Genomic DNA, 20,288 nt, shown 5'->3' with positions numbered 1-20,288 from the left:
ATGTTTAGTCTTGTAAGATTAAAGTGTCAGGATTTGCGCAGTGAGCTAAAGCAGGTGTTACTGGGTGCAAACACAAATCAGACACAGGAACACTTTGACATAAAACACAAAGCTGACAACTTTTGATGTCTACTCCACAAATCAGAGGCGTACAATGTATTTACAGGACCAGCATGGAGAAGTCAGTGGCATCTAGCGGTGAAGTTGCAGATTGCAACCATGTCAATACACCTCAAATTTTCAAGCGTTTAGGAGAAACTATGGTGGCTGCAAACTTGCACAAAATATTATATTAATAGCCAGTGTTTGGGTTGTCCATTCTAGGCTACTGCAGAAACAAACAATCATACAATACACAAATGCAAACATACCTATGAATATAGTATTACATTTCTGCCAATAGATCCTTCTAAATGGTACACACTGGACATTTAGACCATTGCTCAAACAAGCACACCTATGAAGACATATTTTGTTTTTTGTCTGCAGGGTATGGACACAGTGAGGGCATATATCCCAGATGCCGTGTGGTACGACTATGAGACGGTAAGACTATTCTGATCATTTCCTCTTCAGATGTGTCTCAAGAGAAATTCCCAACAGTGTGCTAATTATAATTAGGAGAATTTGACATGGTAAAATTGTTGTTATACATATAAATTAATTCATATACTTACAGCAGGACATTACAGGCACTTCACCTCCTACAGTTCAAATTGTTGCTAAAAAATTCTCCATGGTTTCCCCAACCCTAAATACCTACATGAAGAAGACAGACTATTAAAAACACCGTCCAATATAATGTTGATTAAAAAACTAAATACCATAGAATTGAATAAACATCCCTCTGATTCAGTCCTAAAAAACTGAACATCACAAGCTTCATGAATATGATAAAGAGGAAAATGGGATGATACATTTGCAGGGGTATTTTATAATACATTAGATTGTACAGATTTACCCAATTAATTGGTAACATTAATGTACAGTGCTCAACAAAAATGACTGCGAGGGGAGCTTATAAGTATCATGTTACATTAGTGGTAGTAACAAGTACACAAAGAACATGTATCACATGAAAGTGTTTGCCTCGAGTTCTTTGTTTGAGACGAGAGCGATAAGACAGAGCGAGAGTGGGGACAAAGATAGAGTGAAAGAGGGGACAGGGAAGAGAGGAGAGACTATCTCCCTGACAGAGAGATAAAAGAGGTGTTGAGCTCCTTTGGGACCTTATTTGGGTGTCACAGTGGCGATGTAAAGCGCCCACTGATCAGATGAACGATTAGATTGGCTGTCTTGCCGTTGGCCCCTTGTCGTGGTTGGTCCCCTGTGATTATCTGGGTAGGAGAAAGGAAGGGGGTATTGATGTAGTGAAAATGATGATGAAAAACAAGTTAGAGCTGGAAAGGAATAAAGGAAAAACAGAGGGAAGAACGAATATACTGAATGGAAGCTGAACAAAGACAATGTAGCAAAAAGAAGGACAACACATGACGTGTAGAAAGGGGGGAAAGCAGGAACAAAATAGAAGATGAGAAGAAGAAAATGGGGGCGACAATTACAGTATGTGGAGTATTGGGAAGATGGGAGGATTGGCCAGCACGAATAAGGAGAAGACGAGAAGACAAGGCTAGAGAAGACCTCCTTAAGGCAGACAATGAGGGGGTGATAAGATCTGAAATTGCTTGTAGACGCTCCACTAACTCCAACCCACACACTTGCCCATACTCTACTGTACTGTATAAAATGGTACATGCACATACACACACACACACACACACACACAGACCTCCATGAGAATGGTAAAATGGGATAAAAAAAAGAAAGAATTAGAGCACCACAAGAGAGAATAACAGGATGTGGAGAAGGAAGTAGGTAGAAGGGGAATGAGAGCAGATGGAGGGAATAGAGTTTTAAATTGTTTTAGGCTGGTCTGAGGATTAAGTCCTCAAGAGATCAGAAATTAACTGTGCTCTATCTGTGTCCTCAGAGAAATGATGGAGGGGCAGAGAGAGAGAGAGAGAGAGACACACAGAAACGGAGAGAGGAATTTGTCTCCACATTTTATAGAAAAGTGCTTCCTAGCAGAACAGCGCAGTCTCACATTTTATCATCATAATGCCAAAAATAACACATTTGACATTTTCCTCAAGCAACTCGATCACTGCATTTTCAAAACTTTTTTTCTAAGGATTTCATTTTTTTCCAAAAATGAAATCACCTTCAAGGCAAGAATTAGGCTTTAGTTTGTTAAATAACTATTAGCTAAAAGGACATGCAGTATTTATTATGCTAAATAACTGGAAATAAAAAAAAGGAAAAAAATCCTCACTTACCTCCAGTAGTAATGTCATTCAGTAAGGGTTTGGCTTACTTGGGTTTCTAGATATTCTTCTCTAAGATTCCTGCTGCAACCCAGATACAACAGAGACAACTGGCATTTTATTTATGGATATCACAGGTGAACAAATTACAGTAGAAAAACCCATGACTCTGCATAATCTACAAACCTCACAGTGAACAGATATCATAGGGACTATTTTTTCAGTAGCAAGTAGTTTAATGTGTGCACAGTGAGGTCTGTGGAGTTTCCAGAGTAAAAGAAACAATATTTGTGCACAAAAACCTTTGCAGTGAAACTTTGAACAACACATGATGCAAGAGTGGAATGTATAGCTGAGAGGGCCAAAAGTCATCATCAATGTTTTTTATGTCTTGAGGTTTACTATGATGCTGTAATTCAAGAGTCAGTATCCTGTGTTCTCTGTGTTTGATTGCAAAGCAGCTTTGGACACAATAAATACCCCAGCAGGGTTGCATGCCTAGATCAATAACTGATTCATTTACAACATTGACAAACACATTTTTCCCTGCATTTCTGCTTCAGTGTTCAGAAGAATTCAATCTGCATTGTAGAGACATCAGTTTCATGCAAAGCCCAAAGCCAGTATTTCCCGGCCCAAGCTAAATTATGGCAACTGTCCTAATCTTGGAAAGGGGAGCATGATAATTGCCTTGCCCGCAGAGCATCATATAGGGGAATTTACTTGAATTAAGAAGATTTTTTGTCCTACCAATCAGATGGAAAAATTGACACACCGCAGAAACCATGTTGATATGTATCTACCAGCTGACAAGCTTGGTTTACACATTAGAGGTGGTGCAATCCTCCCCACGCAGAGACCGGATGTCACCACTACATACAGGTACACACACACACACACACACACACACACACACACACACACACACACACACACAGGCGCACACACACAGTTACCATCTCAAATAATGTTGAAACATTCCAACAAGCTGTAGTATATAGACAGATGTATCAAATTGTGTATCCTGTTTTTGATTAATGTGCACTGCACAGATTTAATTAGTTATGGTTTGATTTACTGAATTGTAACTAAATGTGAGTATGGTGTTTGTACTTTAGCGCTTGTTTATGTGAATGTCTCTAGTCGGCGTAACCCCATGGGTTTGATCGTTGCTCTTGATGACAACAACCAGGCAGCTGGAGAGCTATTCTGGGATGATGGGGATTCAAGAGGTATTGTAAGACAGGATCATGGGCTTCTTGTTTTTACCATTACATCATTACAGTATTTTTTTTATAAAATCAAATTGAAACTCCTATCTCGTTTAGTACAAAGCATCACATGAGTCAGTATTTCCATCCACCTGCTTTTACACGCTTTTTCAATTTAAGCATAAAAACCCTGAGGAACTGGCAAAATTCTGAAAAAGATACTGTAAAAAAGTGTATCTTTAAAATCAAAATGTGATTAACTTCAATAGAAACAGACTTACTGAATAAATTATGATTAAGAATGTGACGTAAACATCCGCTGAAGTGATGACAAGTAATGACAGGCGAAAACATCAGATTTGTGCGGAGTGATGAGTGCTCTGTAATGTTCCTCAAAATAATGAATGAAACCAAGGTAAATGGCATTTTTCCATCATGTTTCCGAATTCCATTAGAGGTTTGATTGGCATTCATGTAATCATCTTGTTGCACCCTCTTCTTCTGCAGTGGTTTAATGGATCCAAACTAGAGAGAATTAGTGCCACCAGCTGAGGAACGGATTCCTAATATTCACTATAAATGCTAGTTGATGGAAACATACATCAATTTGCATTTTCTTTTGATAGTTTTGCACTATATCTGGATGGAAATCTAGCTAGTGTGACTGTGCAAACACTATCAGTCAGCTCATACACATTAACAAGTTAAGGTCGGTTACTCTGTGTGACTCTAAATCAGTTGTATGACAACATCTACTCCTTTTTCTTTTTACAGAAACAGTTAAAACAGGCAACCACATCCACTACAAGTTCTCCGTTTTATATGTAAGTTTCCTTCACATACATCCACACCATCTTTTAAATCCACATATTCTCTCTGATCTGAACTCCAGTTCAAAGTTCAAAGCCACCAGAGACTTTAGACTTTCCCAGTCCAGAACACCAAGGATGATTGATCCATGTTACGCTGCTAAAGCTTTGTTGGATCAAGTACCCCATGCTTCTCACAGCACTGAGGATTCCCTTGCATGTTTAATGTATGACAGTGAAGTTCTTCCTATATGTTAGCAATACACTGGGGTGGGGGGTTTACAGACAGGAAATCTATGGGAACAGCTGTTTGACCGATGGACATGAGTTTTGGGAGTTTATAAACTGGTTGCTTTACCAGTATGCATGATAACAGCAAGTGATGTATGTTGTGACTGTTGTACATTTGAATATATGGTCTATCAATTAAAAAAAAATAAAAAATAGCAATAATAAAAAGCCCTTTTTGTTTAGGTGCACCCAATAACTTTAATGGGTTCAATTCAGACATAATTGTGTGTCTTCTGTCTTATAGGGAGTGCTGACAATGCAGGTGACCCACACTGGCTACAGTGACCCTAACAACCTGAAGTTTGACAACATTATTGTCCTGGGTGTGCCTCATCCTCCCATGTCCGTCTCTGTGACTCATGTAAACACCGGAACAACTGGAAACTCTACCACCACAGTGCCGAACTCCAACATACAGTACAATGAAGCCAAGAAGGTAAACACACACATGTTCAGGGACATCGTCATGCACACGTGCAAACTTTTCTTTTTACAAAAAAACACTGAAGAACAATTCAAAATGTCTTTTAAGCGCTTAGCCTTTCTAGGATGTGTGTAGGCATATGGCCACGCAAATATTTTTTTTTTTATATAAAAGTCTAACTACCCCACCCTTTAGTTCTGCTAGCTCCCTCCCACTCAGCAAATTTGAAAAAGTGCATCAGAAATCTGCAAAGGACAGTGACTGTAGGGGGCGTGGCCTCAACACCAACTGGAGTGATTGACAGACTGACCACAGTAGCGTAGCATAAACAACGAGCTGTTAGTCAGAGCTAATAAGCAGCTGCTGTCAGACTCTCCGTGTCTACCCTGCAAACACAAAGAGTCCGCTGGAGCTTTTATAGTCACTCGAAGCACTTTGAAGGTCGTTTCTGTGTGGTACCTGCGTGGTAACTAAGCAGTAAGCCTACATATGTGTGTGTCTGTAGAGGGCTGGCAATGTGTGGGATCAAGGTAGCCATTGCAGTCCGGTAGTGTTTCTATAGCTGTCTAAAGCACAAATCTGTACCACTGCGTCAGAATAGAAAAATACTTGGTATAATTTGTATTTAGAGATGAACACAGATTGTCACTTGATTTTGCTCATTCACACAAAAGATTCTATAGCTCATTGTTGTGGTTTCACAGCCCATAATTTTGCTGTTTTGGTTTAGTTTCACCTCTCTTACAACTTTGTTTACAGCAGTAAAAAAAGTCCTGACAAACCCACTGTACACTATCTGCCAAGTACTAGACACCAGACAGACAAATTTAGTGACTAGCTAGTGAGTATGGCCAAGAATTTGGCAGCTATAGGGACTTAGATATTTCCCTCAGGAGTTGATGGAGACCAGATAAACTTTATAATGTGATAATATGTCAGTGCTGTGTTAACAGAATGTCCCGCTGCTTCCAAGTGGCCAAACAATAATTTTTTGGCTTTTGCCTCAAGGAAAGCACAGAAACCGCATTACTAAGAGGGTCGCTATCATTCTTATGCACACACACAAAAAAGTGAATATTCTATCCTTATTCTGCTCAATTTAACTCGATTTGCTGCCTTTGACACCAATTATCACGCCATTTTACTCAATAGGTTGCATAACTCGGTTGGCATTTCTGTATAAGCTTTAAACTGGTTTCATTTCTATCTAAGAAATAAGATAATGTTTGTATCAATAATCATGTGGTTCTTGGTCCAGATCTCTTCTCATTTTACATACTTCCTCTGGGTCATTTGTTTGGCCACTTTCAAGACGTGTTATATCACTGTTGTGCCAAATGATACACAGATCTATTTCTGTGCAAAACCCAATAACCTGAATCAATTTCCCTTCCTCCATGACTGCTTAGCCACCAACAATGATTGGTTGTCTTAATTTACTCCATCTAAATCCTGACAAAACAGAGATTATTTTAATTGGACCTGATCATTTTGTCACTGTAGTTTTAGTTTATTGGATCATTTTGCTGATATATTACATTGACCATTTAGAATAGTGGCATCTTCTTCAACCAGTATATGACTTTTGATTATTGTGTTAAGCTTGTCCAGTCCTGTTTTCTTCAGCCAAGTGATATTGCAAAAGTTAGATGTTTCTTGTCTTCCACAGATTCCTCACACTATATTATTTCAGCCTTTCATTTTCTCCCGTATAGATTATTGTAATTTCCTCTACATGTGTTTCAGCCAAGCTGCTTTACATCAGTTACAGTTGGTCCAAAATGCAGCTGCCAAGTTATTAACTAGAACTAGCTGACAGTCCCCCTTGTTCTTGTATCCCTTGATTAGCTTGCTGTTTTAGCCACAACCATCTGCAATCATTTTACCCAATTGCTTAGATTTTCTGAATCTTTGGACTGTTTTAAGCAGCTCCTTGAAACACATATTTAAAGGCAAGCCTTTATATAGATTTCCTTCACTGTCTATAGTTTTGTATGTTTTTTGTTTAGTCTGCATCTTGTTTTGCTTTCATTGGGTGTGTGCACTTTGTAATTGTGTTTTAAAAGTGCTTTAAGTACAGGTTTTCTTACTTACTTGCTACAACTGAATTGCTACACTTTATTTATTAGTGGGTGCTGTTGTTTGTTACATTTTTGGCTTTTAATGTCAATTCCTAGTATTTAGTAAATCACATTTGGAAATGGCAAATAGCCAGTATAACTGAACTCCATAGTCATAGCATATGAAAAACTCCCAGACATATTTTCAGCTATTTCCACTTTGTCAGTAGAACCTTGCTGTCCTGATGCAGGACAGATGCAGGCTGGATGAGTTCTACTGTGGTGGCTCATTTGTTTCAATAGGAGTGAAACCATTACTGTACATTTCAAGGTTAGCCTCTAAGTGTAAGAAATGATAACAATTTACATTAGGTGAGGATTGTGAAAGGTTTGTGTGAGTGTGTGTGTGCGTGTGTGAGAAAGATGATCCTATAGTAAGCGCCCAGGGTTATGAGCAAAAAGCAAGAGTCTGTAAAGTGTCAAGAGGTTCAGTTAGATAATACTATAAAGATTTGCTTTGTACGCTTGTATATATTTGTCTGCACATGTGTTCATGTGTGCGTGTGGTCATCACTATGCTTGTGTAGATCCTCAAGGTCTCTCTGGTCACACATGCAAGCATGCATTTATCAAATGACTCTCAGCGGTAATCATTTCCTGGGGGTGAAGGGTAAATGTGCTGTTAAACCTAAACTCCAGCTTGTCATGTCCATCAGTCTTCGTATGCCTAGTTGGACTGGGCCTTGAATATAGCTCACAGCCGCCAAACATCATTAGTTCCATATACACTTAAATAGAGCAGTGCAATATGTGAGCCACACTGGGTTTATATAACAATTTCCTGCATACTATATAGCTTTATTGCCTTCTATATTGTTCACAGTGCATGTCTAAAATGATTCCTTTAACAGTCCCTGTGTGGTCTTTTTCTTTTTTTTTTCTTTTCTTTCTCTTCTTCTTCATTTTCCCCTCCCTTCAATTAATTTCTTTATTTATCCATCTTCCAAATCGTGACTTGTCTCCTTTCTCCTTTCTTCTCTCTAAATATGCTTTCTTGTGTGTGTCCTGCAAGATGCATTTTACACAGTAGAATTGCTGAAGCGTGATTCCAAAATAAAATAACACGAGCTACAAAAACTGATGAAGATCCCGGAAGTCTACTCAGCAGCTGAGGATGTATCATATGGTGACTGTAGAGAAAGGGGCTCCCTAAGATTTGCTGTGAGAATGACTCATAATTCCCAGCAGAGGCTGTTGAAACACCGAGGGAAATTAACAGCTGTGTCTTAATTGATAGCACACGCATTGTCAAGCACACATTCTGTCTCAAGGAAGCATGTCTGGGTTTACTTGCATAAGAAGTCTCAGAGCTTGGGAAGAATGGTCTCAAACTGGCATACTTGGATTAAATAATCTCTGCTTTCTCCCACCTTTCTCCTCCCCCTTTATTTTATCACACACACACACAGGTTCTGTCCCTACAAGGCCTCTCCCTGACCCTTGGGGAGACCTATTTGGTGCAGTGGGAACTTGTGGCGGAGGAGTATCAGCGGTTCGACTGCTATCCAGAGGAGAATGCAGATGAGGCTAAGTGCAAGGCCAGAGGCTGTACCTGGAAGGTGAGGGGTGACACAGATGAGGTTATTATTACAAACCAAAAAAACACTAACTTTTCAGACATCTGTACAATGTTGATACATTTTCTTTTCCGTCCCCATTCAGCCAAGCACCATTGAACGTGTTCCATGGTGCTTCTATCCAAAAGACTACGGATACTCTGTGACCAGAACCGACCAGACTAACTCAGGCATGACAGTTGATATCACTCGGAACAAGAAACACAGGAGCAATGGTCGCCCAGAGTCACCAGACATCGACACACTCCGTGTTGAGATCCGTTACCACAGCAGTGACATGCTGCAGTTCAAGGTGTGTGTTTTTTTTTATGCTAGTGGTGAATCCTCTTTTGAATCGTGTTTCTGCCTTCTCAGTGTCATTCTCTAACTGTTTTTCTTCATTTCAACGGATCCATCCACACACACACACACACACGCAACTACACTGACACACTAACGTCCCCTTCCTGTCCAGATCTGGGACCCAACCACAGATCGTTATGAGGTTCCAGTGCCGCTGTCGCTTCCTACTGCGCCTGAGACTAACGAGAGCAAGAGGCTTTACAAGGTCCATGTTACCGACAGCCCATTTGGAATCCAGGTCATCAGGAAAAGCACAGGAACCAAGATGTGAGTAGAAGTACTAGTATTACAGTTGTTTTGGGGTATATTTGGGTTTACCTTCTATGCTGTAAGACAAAATGGCATGCACTATAGCACTTGCTATTAGAAAGTGTAACCCTTGAGATTTTATTGAAGTTAAACAATAATTGATTCATTAGCAACCACAACAGTTCAGTAGCACAGGTACTTCAGTTTTTCAAAGACGTACTCTCTCACCTGCCTGCTTTTTTCAAGACATAAAATAAAAATGTTATGATAAAGAAATATTTCTTTAAAGGTCCAGTGTGTAGGATTTAGTGAAATTAATTGGTGTAATTGAAGATTGCAAATATGCCGCTTCAACCTCATCTAAGCGCAAAGGATGGACGATGACCCCAAAATGCCGGTGTTTGGTTTGTCCCTTTGATTACTGTAGAACAGGTGTGGAAGGTGACCCTTGACATTTCTAGATCCAAACCTATTCCTATATTCAGGTTATTACACACCAATAAAAACATACCTATGCGTATATTCCATTTATGCTAATAGATCCTCCAAAACACTGGACCCTTACTTTTGATGTGGTGACATATTTTGTGCAATATATTTTATGTTATTAGCCTTTCACCACTATTGCTACCTACCACAGCCAGGTAGCTCTTGAAAGAGAGACCTCATGAGGTTTTTGTTTTGTTTTCACAAGCACAATGCCTTCCTGTTGTCCCGTAAATTGGCCCCTTTAGTGCCGTGATTCACCAGGCAATTTTTGGCAAAATAGATGCTCCTATTAACAAGCAATAAACTGACATGGGGTAAAAATTCTATTCAACTATTTTCAGGCTAGAAACTGTTTTTTTTTTTTTATCCTGTGAGATTAAAGTAACAATGCTGAGTCAACTCCTCTGGCACTGTTCCCCTATCAGATATGCTCAGGAAAGTTGTCCTGTGTATCAGCACCTAAAGTAGTTTCTTGTTGTTCAGCAGTCGTGATGATGTCACATGAAGCAGTCGAGCGTCAGAGAGCCTTTTCAAAGCATATCTTTAAGCAAGGGTGACATTATTTTGTAGTTAAGCCTTCCGTGTTTTTTAGAAGTGTCAGTTGAAATTTTGCTAATTAAAATTTATGAAGTATGTTGAAGGAATGCCTGCAGTTCCTACGGGTTATTATGCTTATTTGTGTCAAACATATTGTGAATAACTCCCTTTGACAATAATTCCCTCTCCCTCTCTCCCTCCATTTCTCATCGATTTAATCCTCTGTCACTTTTCTCAGCTGGGACTCCTCTGTGCCAGGTTTTACATTCTCAGACATGTTCATCCAAGTGTCTACTCGACTGTCATCCGAGTATGTGTATGGCTTTGGAGAGACAGAGCATCCCACCTATAAACACAACTTCAACTATCACACCTGGGGTATGTTCTCCAAGGACCAGCCGCCTGGTGTAAGTATCATATTAAAGCACATTCAGTAACTTTACACATATGTGAAAACATGAGTACAGCACTAATGCTTATCAGGTTTAGCTGTTATTTCACACTGTTGTTGATGCATAGTTTACCAGCATATCATATGTTTGAGGGAATGTTTTACTGGAACTGATTTCCATGAACAAAATTTGACATTCAATAAAATGATTGTTTACCGCAGTGACACCCTGGCCTTTTTAAAGCCTCGGCATCAAAACTAATTTTGTGGCTGTTACGGCACATGTAACAAAACACGGTGCACCAAATGTCCTTAACATAACAGCCTCTAGACTGCAGAGGTGACTTGTAAACAACCTTCCTGCACAGTATGTAAACTTGTCTCTCTCACATTCATGTCACTTTGATGCGATGCTGTTGATATGAGCAGCGGTTATAGAGTGTCATCATGTTTTCCCTACCAGTGTCAAGGCCAGACAGGATGAGGTTTCCACCTGCATCAGCATTATCAAGTCTAATTGCTGAGCTGTCAAGACAGCTCCACAGGGTTTAGACTAATGTTATGAGAGCCCCTCAGAGAGCAATGGAATTAGAGTTAGGAAAAATGATGAAAATGGACTGTATTTATTATATTTTCATGTACTAATATTAAACCAGATAAGACAACACTTTAAATAGGACTTCACCACATAAAGATCATAAACAAATGAATACACAGAGCATTCACTTTTAGTTAAATTTTAAGAATACCAAAATCAACATTTTTTCACTTTACTACACATTTAACAGAATTAACAGAGAACAGAATTCAGTAATTTTCTGAAGCTCAATAGCGTTGTCTGGCACAAAATACCCACAAACTCTGAGGCAACAGCATGGATCTGTAATTTGCAAAGACAAAGATACTAACTAAAACTAGGTTGTGTGAATATATTATATATATAATATTAAGCTTTGCTTAACTTAAATCCTGTTTTATTTAGAGTGTCCACAATTGGACTATCACAATCCATGTAATTGTACCCAGAATGAGTGAAGAAAGACCGGCAGACAGAAACCAAGAAAACACTGTCACTGGCTGCCTTTTTTTTTTTAGTGAGTGAGCTAATGACCTTCCTCCTTCTTCAGTCAGGCCATCACAGCATGTAGCAGTGTCACAAGCCCACACACACACACACACACACACACACACACACACACACACACACACACACACACACAGCAAAAAAAGCCAACATCCCAACAAAACTGACACAGAGACAGAGCCTGTCCTCAAAGCCATTATGATACAGTTTAACAACTTACCTGATGTGCAGGGGGCTAATGGAGTGTGACGTGCCCATGAGTTTAGGTTGCGAGGCGATGACATCTTAAAGTGGCAGATTCCTGTCCCCCACCACCTCTCTATCTGTCTTGTTCCATCCTCATCTAAACACTGAAGACAACAGTTGGACCCTCATAGTAGTTACAGGAGGAACAGTCATAATGTCCACACTCTGAGACTCAGCTCATTCCTACTAGAGCAGTATATCGCTACATATGCATAATTACTGAGAAACACTACTCAGTGTGCATGCAGATAATCAATGCAAGCACACATAAATCAGCAAAAGGCAGATGTGTATTAACATGTGATTAACTGGTACAATAAACAAGAAAAAAATAATGAATGACTGCCTTCAGACACACAAACCAATTTAAGTAGTGGTTAAGTAAGCATTACACACTATTTTTGAAAAAGCAAAAAAAAGTTCTGCCCTGCTTTTAATTTGCCAAGCAAATTATAACTGAGTTTGGTAAACATAGCTTTTGTCATTAATTTTAATGTTCTGTATGCTTCATTTAGGACTTCATGATTTGATTACAGCAACCGACAGCAACTCAAATCCCCAAATTATGTCCCAGTTCTTGTTTGTTATCTTCAAACTCAGGCCAGAGAGGAATTTGGGGGATTTGGGAGTGCATTTGGGTGCTATAACTAACACAGAAAGTATATATTTTAATACATGTTTTAGTCAGTGAACATTAATTTGCATAGATGATAGTTCTAGGAATATATTTCCCTATTTTTGGGAAAACTGTAGGATGTTGACACTGCACTGGAAGCAAGCCCACTGTAGCAGTGTTGTTGTCATACCCATAAATACAATGAGAAATGCCCTGTCAGGTGTAAAGAAAAATGCTCATGAATAAACAAAATAGCACACAAGCAAACATTTGTACAATCCACAGAACAGACCAATTCTTTAACCAACATTCACCCATCTCACACTTTCACTTTTATTCTGACTCTCTGTCTCTTTACTACAGTACAAGATGAATTGCTATGGAGTGCATCCCTTCTATATGGGCCTCGAGACCACTGCTGATGCCCACGGTGTGCTTCTACTAAACAGCAATGCCATGGGTGAGAGAAACACACACATAAAGGCACACACGTGCTTGCACATGTGCAACGCAAGTACATCTCCATACTGGGCACTAAATGCAACAAACCACTCTCCCATGCACACACAATCACACTTGCATATGCAGTGAGCATCAATGTATAATGAGTGAGGCCATTTTCCATATTTTGAGCATGTCTTATATAAGGGCCAACACAGCACAATGAGCACTTTCTTCTTTCCTCTACTTTTGTGCACTTTTTTTTTACAGTAATACACACTTGCACAGAACGCAGACATGCATCATACATACATACACACACATATTACACATACCTTTCTCACACAAGACAAAGAGCAGAGTTACTCATTATGTGCCAGTGTCTTTCTAAAGTTATTCACCAGTATGTCATGGTATAATTCAACTGAAAAAGTGAAAGAAATATGGTATTCCACTCAGCTTTAAATTGCTCCCACACAAACACACCCATGACTTCATGTATTCATTCATGTTCATTTTTAGGAGGTGCATATATGTCTTGTTTGCTTTGTGTCCAGATGTGACTTTCCAGCCTACTCCAGCTTTAACCTACCGAACTCTGGGAGGCATTCTGGATTTCTACATGGTCCTGGGACCTACGCCTGAAATGGTTGTGCAAGAGTACACTGCAGTAAGTCTTCTTGGACTTCTGGTCTGTTTGTGTGTGTAACTGTGTGCATTCGTGTGTGTGCTTCTGCACCTATGTGTGTGTGTGTGTGTGTGTGTTTTGTGTCTGGCCCTGGGCCGCTGTTGATGGACTGCAGCAGCTGGGAGTTCCTCGCTTCATTGCGCTCTCTCATTTAGCCTATCTAAACACACACTCGCGCACACACACACAAACAATCAAACAAACACTTTATGGATGTTGTCCCGATTTCCTAAAAAACAACTTTTTTCTGTGCTGAACTGTTTTGACTTCCTTGTTTGTTTTTCTTCTTAACAGCTGATTGGACGACCTGTTCTACCTGCCTATTGGTCTCTTGGGTTCCAGCTCTGTCGCTATGGTTACGCCAACGACCAGGAGATAGCAGATCTATACAGAGACATGAGGGAAGCTGGTATACCCTATGTAAGTTTTCAGACAAATACTTTTTTTCATATGTCTGAATTCAATATGAGAAAAGCACCCGTCACAAGAGTATTGATTGCAATCACATAGGAGAAAAGAATATTGTCAGCATTAAAAAAAAATTATAAAAATACTACAGAAAGCATCCTCTTCTCAGATGCACCTCTTCCAAATGTTGATTCTGGTTACAGTGAACCAAATAAACAAATCAGACACAGTTAAATACTAGACTGCAAAATGAGAAGGATTAATAACTCTTGGGAGAAAAGGACCATGAGCCCACTGCATAAGACACATTTATGAAAATATCAAACCTCACGTATCACAACTTCACTAAAGTGATTTAAAATAACAGAATATTATAGGACACAATGCTGGTGTTGCACACATACATCTTATCCAATTAAATTCAGGTATGTTTGCCTGCTTTTGCCAAAACACTGACTTCATTCAATCAGTGTCTCAGCACAAGGAATCATTTTACTGCCCGCATCTGAGCAGATGCAATCTGATAGCTTCTTCTTGTCCACTAAGTTGTATAGTATGGGGAATTGTACTCAGACTGAGCTTATTCCAACAGACCATGTTTTACAATATGATTCAGTGGAATACGTACATAAAATTCAATTAGATAAAACAAGGTATTGGGATGAAGCAAAATGGAGACACTGATTTCATGGACTACATGGGACACATTCAGTGTAACCTAATGAAATGTGACCTCGAATTTCATTTGAAATGCATTCCATTGTAGGTTTCACAGCCGTGTCCAGTTTGTACCAGGACTAGTAATTTTCTCCGACAGTTAAATCCGGGGTTCACATTTGAATAACATTTTTGCAAAACAGTATAAGGAAGCGAGTGTGTAAGAACACATGCTGTTTTTGACCATGTCAAGATGTCCCATGTGGAAACAGGCCAGAATCCCATCCTCTTCATCATGCAGAGCAGAACATGAGAATTTCCATCGATAATCAAGTGATCCCCAGAATATGCTTTCACAAAGCCCTATCCTGCAAGGAGCTGACGCCAGCCAAAAGGATCCTGCATCATTAACTGGAATGAAAGAAGCAGAAAATGCTACAAAGAAAGGCTACATATCAGGTAGCTTTAGAGACTAGACCAACCTTAAACTGTGGCAGACACACCAGGCAAACAAGGCAGATAAAGTTTTGTTTTTGCTGAAAGAAAGAGCCCTCACTTTTCACATATCTCAGGTGTTGCATGTACAAATGTACAAACAAACTTTACAGATTCCCATGTTTATAGGTAGGAATACCAACATTTGACACCATTGTACCAAAAAGAAAATTTCCTAACCTGATATCTAAGTTAAAATGAATTTATTTTTTACAGCAGTCACACATTCAATTTAGTAGCAGCTGAACTTGCAGCAAACAGTTATCCAAAGACTGAAGTAAAATGCATGCCCTAATAAAAACGCTATGTCTATTACAGTGAGTTGGTCATGTTGATGTTATAAAACAGAAGACCTTATAATACAGGAAGATATTGCTGTTTAAATCACTGCTATGTGTAGTTTTAATTCCTGTCTGGTTCTTATATTTTTAATAAAACAATGTGGGTTTAGTCAATTTCAGCTTTAAATGTCATCTGCTGCAGGATGTGCAGTATGCAGACATTGACTACATGGACCGTCAGCTGGACTTTGTTCTGGACCCCGAGTTTAATGGACTGCCCACCCTGGTTGATCGCATGAGAGGAGAGGGCATGAGGTTCATCTTCATTCTGGTAATGCCATTATATCATAAGCTGTTGATATAGTCACAAGTGGGCACAAGGATCAGCAATCATAGGCAGATATAAATATTATATAGATAAATTAATGATGCCTAAAGCTTCTGTGAGGTGAATCTGTGAAGGCTGAATGTTAAATTACTGAATCATTAGCTACTCTCTAGTACTAAATTCTAAGAGTTGTGTGTATTATAATTCCAGGATCCAGCCATCTCAGGCAATGAGACATCTTATTACCCTGCCTTTGAGAGAGGTAAAGCAGCAGATGTCTTCATCAAATGGCCCAAAAACATCAGTGATGAAATTGTGTGGGGGAAGGTAAGAGGGAATGGATGTCCAAACAAACGAGTGGAAAAACACACAAGCATGTAATACTACAGAGAGATTGAAACTGACAGACAAAATGATGGCTTTTTCATAGTGTGTGCTGGTATAATTGTCCTGCACCCTTTTTGCAGGTCTGGCCAGATTACCCTAATGTCACAGTAGATAACTCTTTGGACTGGGAGACCCAAGTAGAGGTACAATATTTTCTTTATTTTTATTTATTTACTCTGCTGACACATAACACTTCCTAGCTTCCGACATATTGGAAAGTATGCAGACAAGATCTTGAAATGGCCCCTTATGCCATAATTACAACACAGTGAGGGACAATTAAAATGCATCGGATCTTTTGGACTTGGTTGGGTTGTTGAGGTTTCAGCATTTCATGTCCTGATCATTTGACTTTACCATTTTCAGAAATTCAGGGCATACACTGCATTCCCTGACTTCTTCCGCACTACAACAGCAGCATGGTGGAAGCAAGAAATCCAGGATTTCTATAACAAAACCACAAAGTTCGATGGCATCTGGATTGTGAGTAACCCGAAAGAGAAGAAATGTATAAAATGACCTAATTATGTCGTTCTGCCTTATTTTATTTTCACTTTTTAATATCTGCATCTGTAGGACATGAATGAGCCTGCCAGTTTTGTCCACGGCACAGTTGGAGGGAAGTGTCTTGGTAATCCACTTCTAGAGAACCCCCCTTATATGCCACGTAAGATACTCACAATTATATATTTTATTCTCCTCATGTTGTTATTACATTTTTAAGCTATGATGTTAATACGAGGAGTATGGTTTTAAAGGATTCTATATGTTTGTTCTTGTGTGTGTGTGTGTGTGTGTGTGTGTGTGTGTGTGTGTGTCTGTGTGTTTGTGCACCCTCCCAAAAGCGCTGGAGTCTAAACACCTCGGTTTAAACCACAAGACTCTGTGCATGAACAGTGAGCAGATACTCAGTGACGGAAAAAAAGTCAGACACTACGATGTCCACAACCTCTATGGCTGGTCCCACACCAAGCCCACCTATGAGTAAGTGCATTAATGTGTTTACGTGTGTGTGTGTGTGTGTGTGTGTGTGTGTGTGTATGCATGCATGTCTTCTCGCATGCTAACTTCCATATTCCTTGTGACTCTATATATTATTTCATACCTAACAAGTAAATATATCACTCATAAGCGTAAACATGAAACGTATTTGGCTGATTAGCATAATTCCAAAGATATGTTGTTTTTATTGGCAACTGAAAACAGACTGAAGTAGACAAATAATCTCAATCCTACATAATCTTAACACAGTCGAATCTGATGTGGGTGAAGAGAAAAGAGATCAGGAGGAGCTGGAACTATTATTGCAAACACATTTAGGAAGAAAAGGCAGCCGCAGGAGCTGTATAACTGATATCTTCCAGCTATCCAAAGAAATACAGTCTCATCAAATCTTTATGATAATCACCAATGTGAAACTACATTGTTCCTCGTGGTAAAATGTTCTTCTCACCACAGGGAGGCCAGATTGCAGAGTTAGCTACAAAGGCGCCCGGGGATGCTCGGTACCATTGGGCCTTGAGCCCAGGTGCTTTAGCTGAGGAATTGTTTCATTTTAGCACTGTGCTGAATTTAACAATCAAAATTAATTGGCTAATTTGCTTCTAAAATGAATGTATTTTATTTAAGAGGGAGAAGACACTTTTACATTTGACTCGTTGCTCGTTTATGTATGTCTTCGTGTTATTTCCATGTGTAAAACAAGTTCCTGAGTATCTCTTCTCTGTGTATTCAGTGCCCTGCTGGATGTGACAGGTAAAAGAGGCATAGTGGTGACCAGGTCCACTTACCCCTCCAGTGGAAAATGGGCTGGACATTGGCTGGGAGACAACTTTTCGAGCTGGGACCAGCTTTTCAAATCCATTATAGGTACATATAGGCATATATTGCAAATATGCTCTGTGGGACAAAACTGAAATCTGAGAATAATAGGGTCTTGCACAATTATGAGAAGGGGCTGATGTGATTGATCACACATGCAAGCAAACTGCAAAAGAAAAAGTCTTTATTTTGGCATAACTCCCCATTTTCCTTTATTCTACAGGCATGATGGAGTTCAGTCTGTTTGGCATCCCTTATGTAAGTATCATCATCTGATCTTGGTTTTGACAAGACATAATCTTATTGATGTGACCTTGTCCTCTCTAAGTAGATTACAGCGGCCTGAGTGATGTTATTTTGTTTGCTAGACCCTTTGATCAGAGGACATCTTGAAATACAATGTAAAGCATTTTTTTTACAAGCCCCACCCCACACAAGAGGCCTATAAAACCATATACATTTAAAAGTCTTTAATGAAACTTACATTTTTACATTGTTCTATGTCTTTGATAGTTTGCCTCTTTGTCTTTATGTCTTCCTCTTCTCTCTCTCATATACTGGCATTGTGTGGTCTCCCAACTTCCCAATGTATCTAATAATAATTATAATCGGACACCTTATTGATCCATGTATGGTAAATCATTTGCATGCCCCCATTTAAGCCGCAGGGTCACATACACCATATCCCTCTCTCATGCGGTGTCTTGCTCAAGGACACTTCAGAAAGATGACACTTGCCACAACGGTAGGGTGACCCCAAGTGCTTTGGTTGAAGACTGCTCTTTTTAGTCACACCTGTACCCTGGTGCCCAACTTTCTGTCAATCTCTGTCTTCTCAAACACACATACACATAAATGCTGATGTTTTTTTTGTCTGACCCTCTTTCTCAGACCGGAGCAGACATTTGTGGGTTCTTTAATACAGCTCAGTATGAGATGTGTCTTCGCTGGATGCAGCTGGGTGCCTTCTATCCATACTCACGCAACCACAACGGCCTGGGCAACCCGGTGAGTGAATTCAAAACAGGAGAAAAACCCTAGGCATGTGTTGAGTTGTAAACCCACTTAAATTCAGTTTCTTGCTTATTTTTGTTGTCGTTCTTTGTTTCATGCTGATGGCCAACTAGGAGCCATAACATAACCACTGTTAGTTCTGTGCATTCAAGCTAACTTGACTTAGCCATTCTCTTCCCTATGAACTCCTCTGACATATTAATACTGTTAATGGTAAAAGAATAATGTGCTGAATAACGGAGGATTGAATTATTCTATTTTATGTAGTTGCCATTGCCATGTTAAGGGGAGTAGTTCTACTACCAATAATCTAATTAATTTGAAAGAATAACACCAGAAAATTGTAGAAAAAAGATAATCTACAATGTGTTTAAATTCAAATGTAATTTATGGGGAGAAACCGTGGCAATCCCAGGAAATGAGGGAGTCATTTTAAAATCACAGAACCTCCTCCAACCCAAAAGTGTCAATACATGTCAGGCAACACATTACCACTGTTGCATTCTAAATGTGCGTGCTCTGCTTTACAACCCCGCTTAAGGAGCCAAATAAGTAAGCGTTATGAAAGCCGATTCCTTTGGCCTTAAATAACACCACGCTAATGCTCGCTGTATCTCGAGAGATGACCAAAATCTGCTTGGGCTAGCATGTTCTTGTGTTCTGAAAATAGGGGCTCAAGTTGTGTGAATATAGTCATACAAAAAATATTTACCAACACTCCTGTTGTTCTCAAAAAATACAAACCAGGTTGCTTTCTCTACCTCTCTTAATCTGCGCCTGACATACACAAACACACAAAAAGATAGACCTGTTTGGTGGTGTAGTGTCGGTGGCATTCATTCTAGCAGTGACCTTTAGGAGCGTTGGAACACATCTGAGAAATCCAATAACGCCCGTCCGGAGATCGATCCCACCGGGCGAACTTTCTCTGCACTGGAGTCTGCAATACTAGACAGGACACAGATGTGTGGTGTGTGTGTGTGTGTGTGTGTGTGCGTGTGTGTGTGTCAGTGCCTGTGCTTTTTAACGACATGGAGTGGGGATATAATTGAATTCTC

The 20,288-nt window shown here is 39.6% G+C and overlaps 1 protein-coding gene across 2 annotated transcripts in view; it reads left to right on the top strand.

Annotated features, from left to right (window-relative positions):
* Nucleotides 1-20,288, top strand: part of si (sucrase-isomaltase (alpha-glucosidase)) — a 65,687-nt gene that overhangs the window by 29,847 nt on the left and 15,552 nt on the right. For both annotated transcript variants that reach the window (XM_051396823.1, XM_051396824.1), the window contains exons 20-40: nt 490-546; nt 3,082-3,206; nt 3,468-3,556; nt 4,310-4,359; nt 4,880-5,071; nt 8,589-8,738; nt 8,842-9,048; nt 9,211-9,365; nt 10,612-10,780; nt 13,074-13,170; nt 13,709-13,821; nt 14,134-14,259; nt 15,883-16,011; nt 16,219-16,335; nt 16,476-16,538; nt 16,762-16,878; nt 16,972-17,062; nt 17,241-17,379; nt 18,131-18,264; nt 18,440-18,474; nt 19,108-19,224. In XM_051396823.1, the coding sequence (XP_051252783.1) occupies nt 490-546; nt 3,082-3,206; nt 3,468-3,556; nt 4,310-4,359; nt 4,880-5,071; nt 8,589-8,738; nt 8,842-9,048; nt 9,211-9,365; nt 10,612-10,780; nt 13,074-13,170; nt 13,709-13,821; nt 14,134-14,259; nt 15,883-16,011; nt 16,219-16,335; nt 16,476-16,538; nt 16,762-16,878; nt 16,972-17,062; nt 17,241-17,379; nt 18,131-18,264; nt 18,440-18,474; nt 19,108-19,224 (2,472 nt within the window). The remainder of the gene's footprint in view (nt 1-489; nt 547-3,081; nt 3,207-3,467; nt 3,557-4,309; nt 4,360-4,879; nt 5,072-8,588; nt 8,739-8,841; nt 9,049-9,210; nt 9,366-10,611; nt 10,781-13,073; nt 13,171-13,708; nt 13,822-14,133; nt 14,260-15,882; nt 16,012-16,218; nt 16,336-16,475; nt 16,539-16,761; nt 16,879-16,971; nt 17,063-17,240; nt 17,380-18,130; nt 18,265-18,439; nt 18,475-19,107; nt 19,225-20,288) is intronic.

Source organism: Dicentrarchus labrax, unplaced genomic scaffold (genome assembly GCF_905237075.1).
Source record: "Dicentrarchus labrax unplaced genomic scaffold, dlabrax2021, whole genome shotgun sequence".
NCBI classification, from domain to species: Eukaryota; Metazoa; Chordata; class Actinopteri; family Moronidae; genus Dicentrarchus; species Dicentrarchus labrax.
Note: the sequence above shows the minus strand (reverse complement) of the source record. Positions and strands in the feature narration are given on the sequence as shown.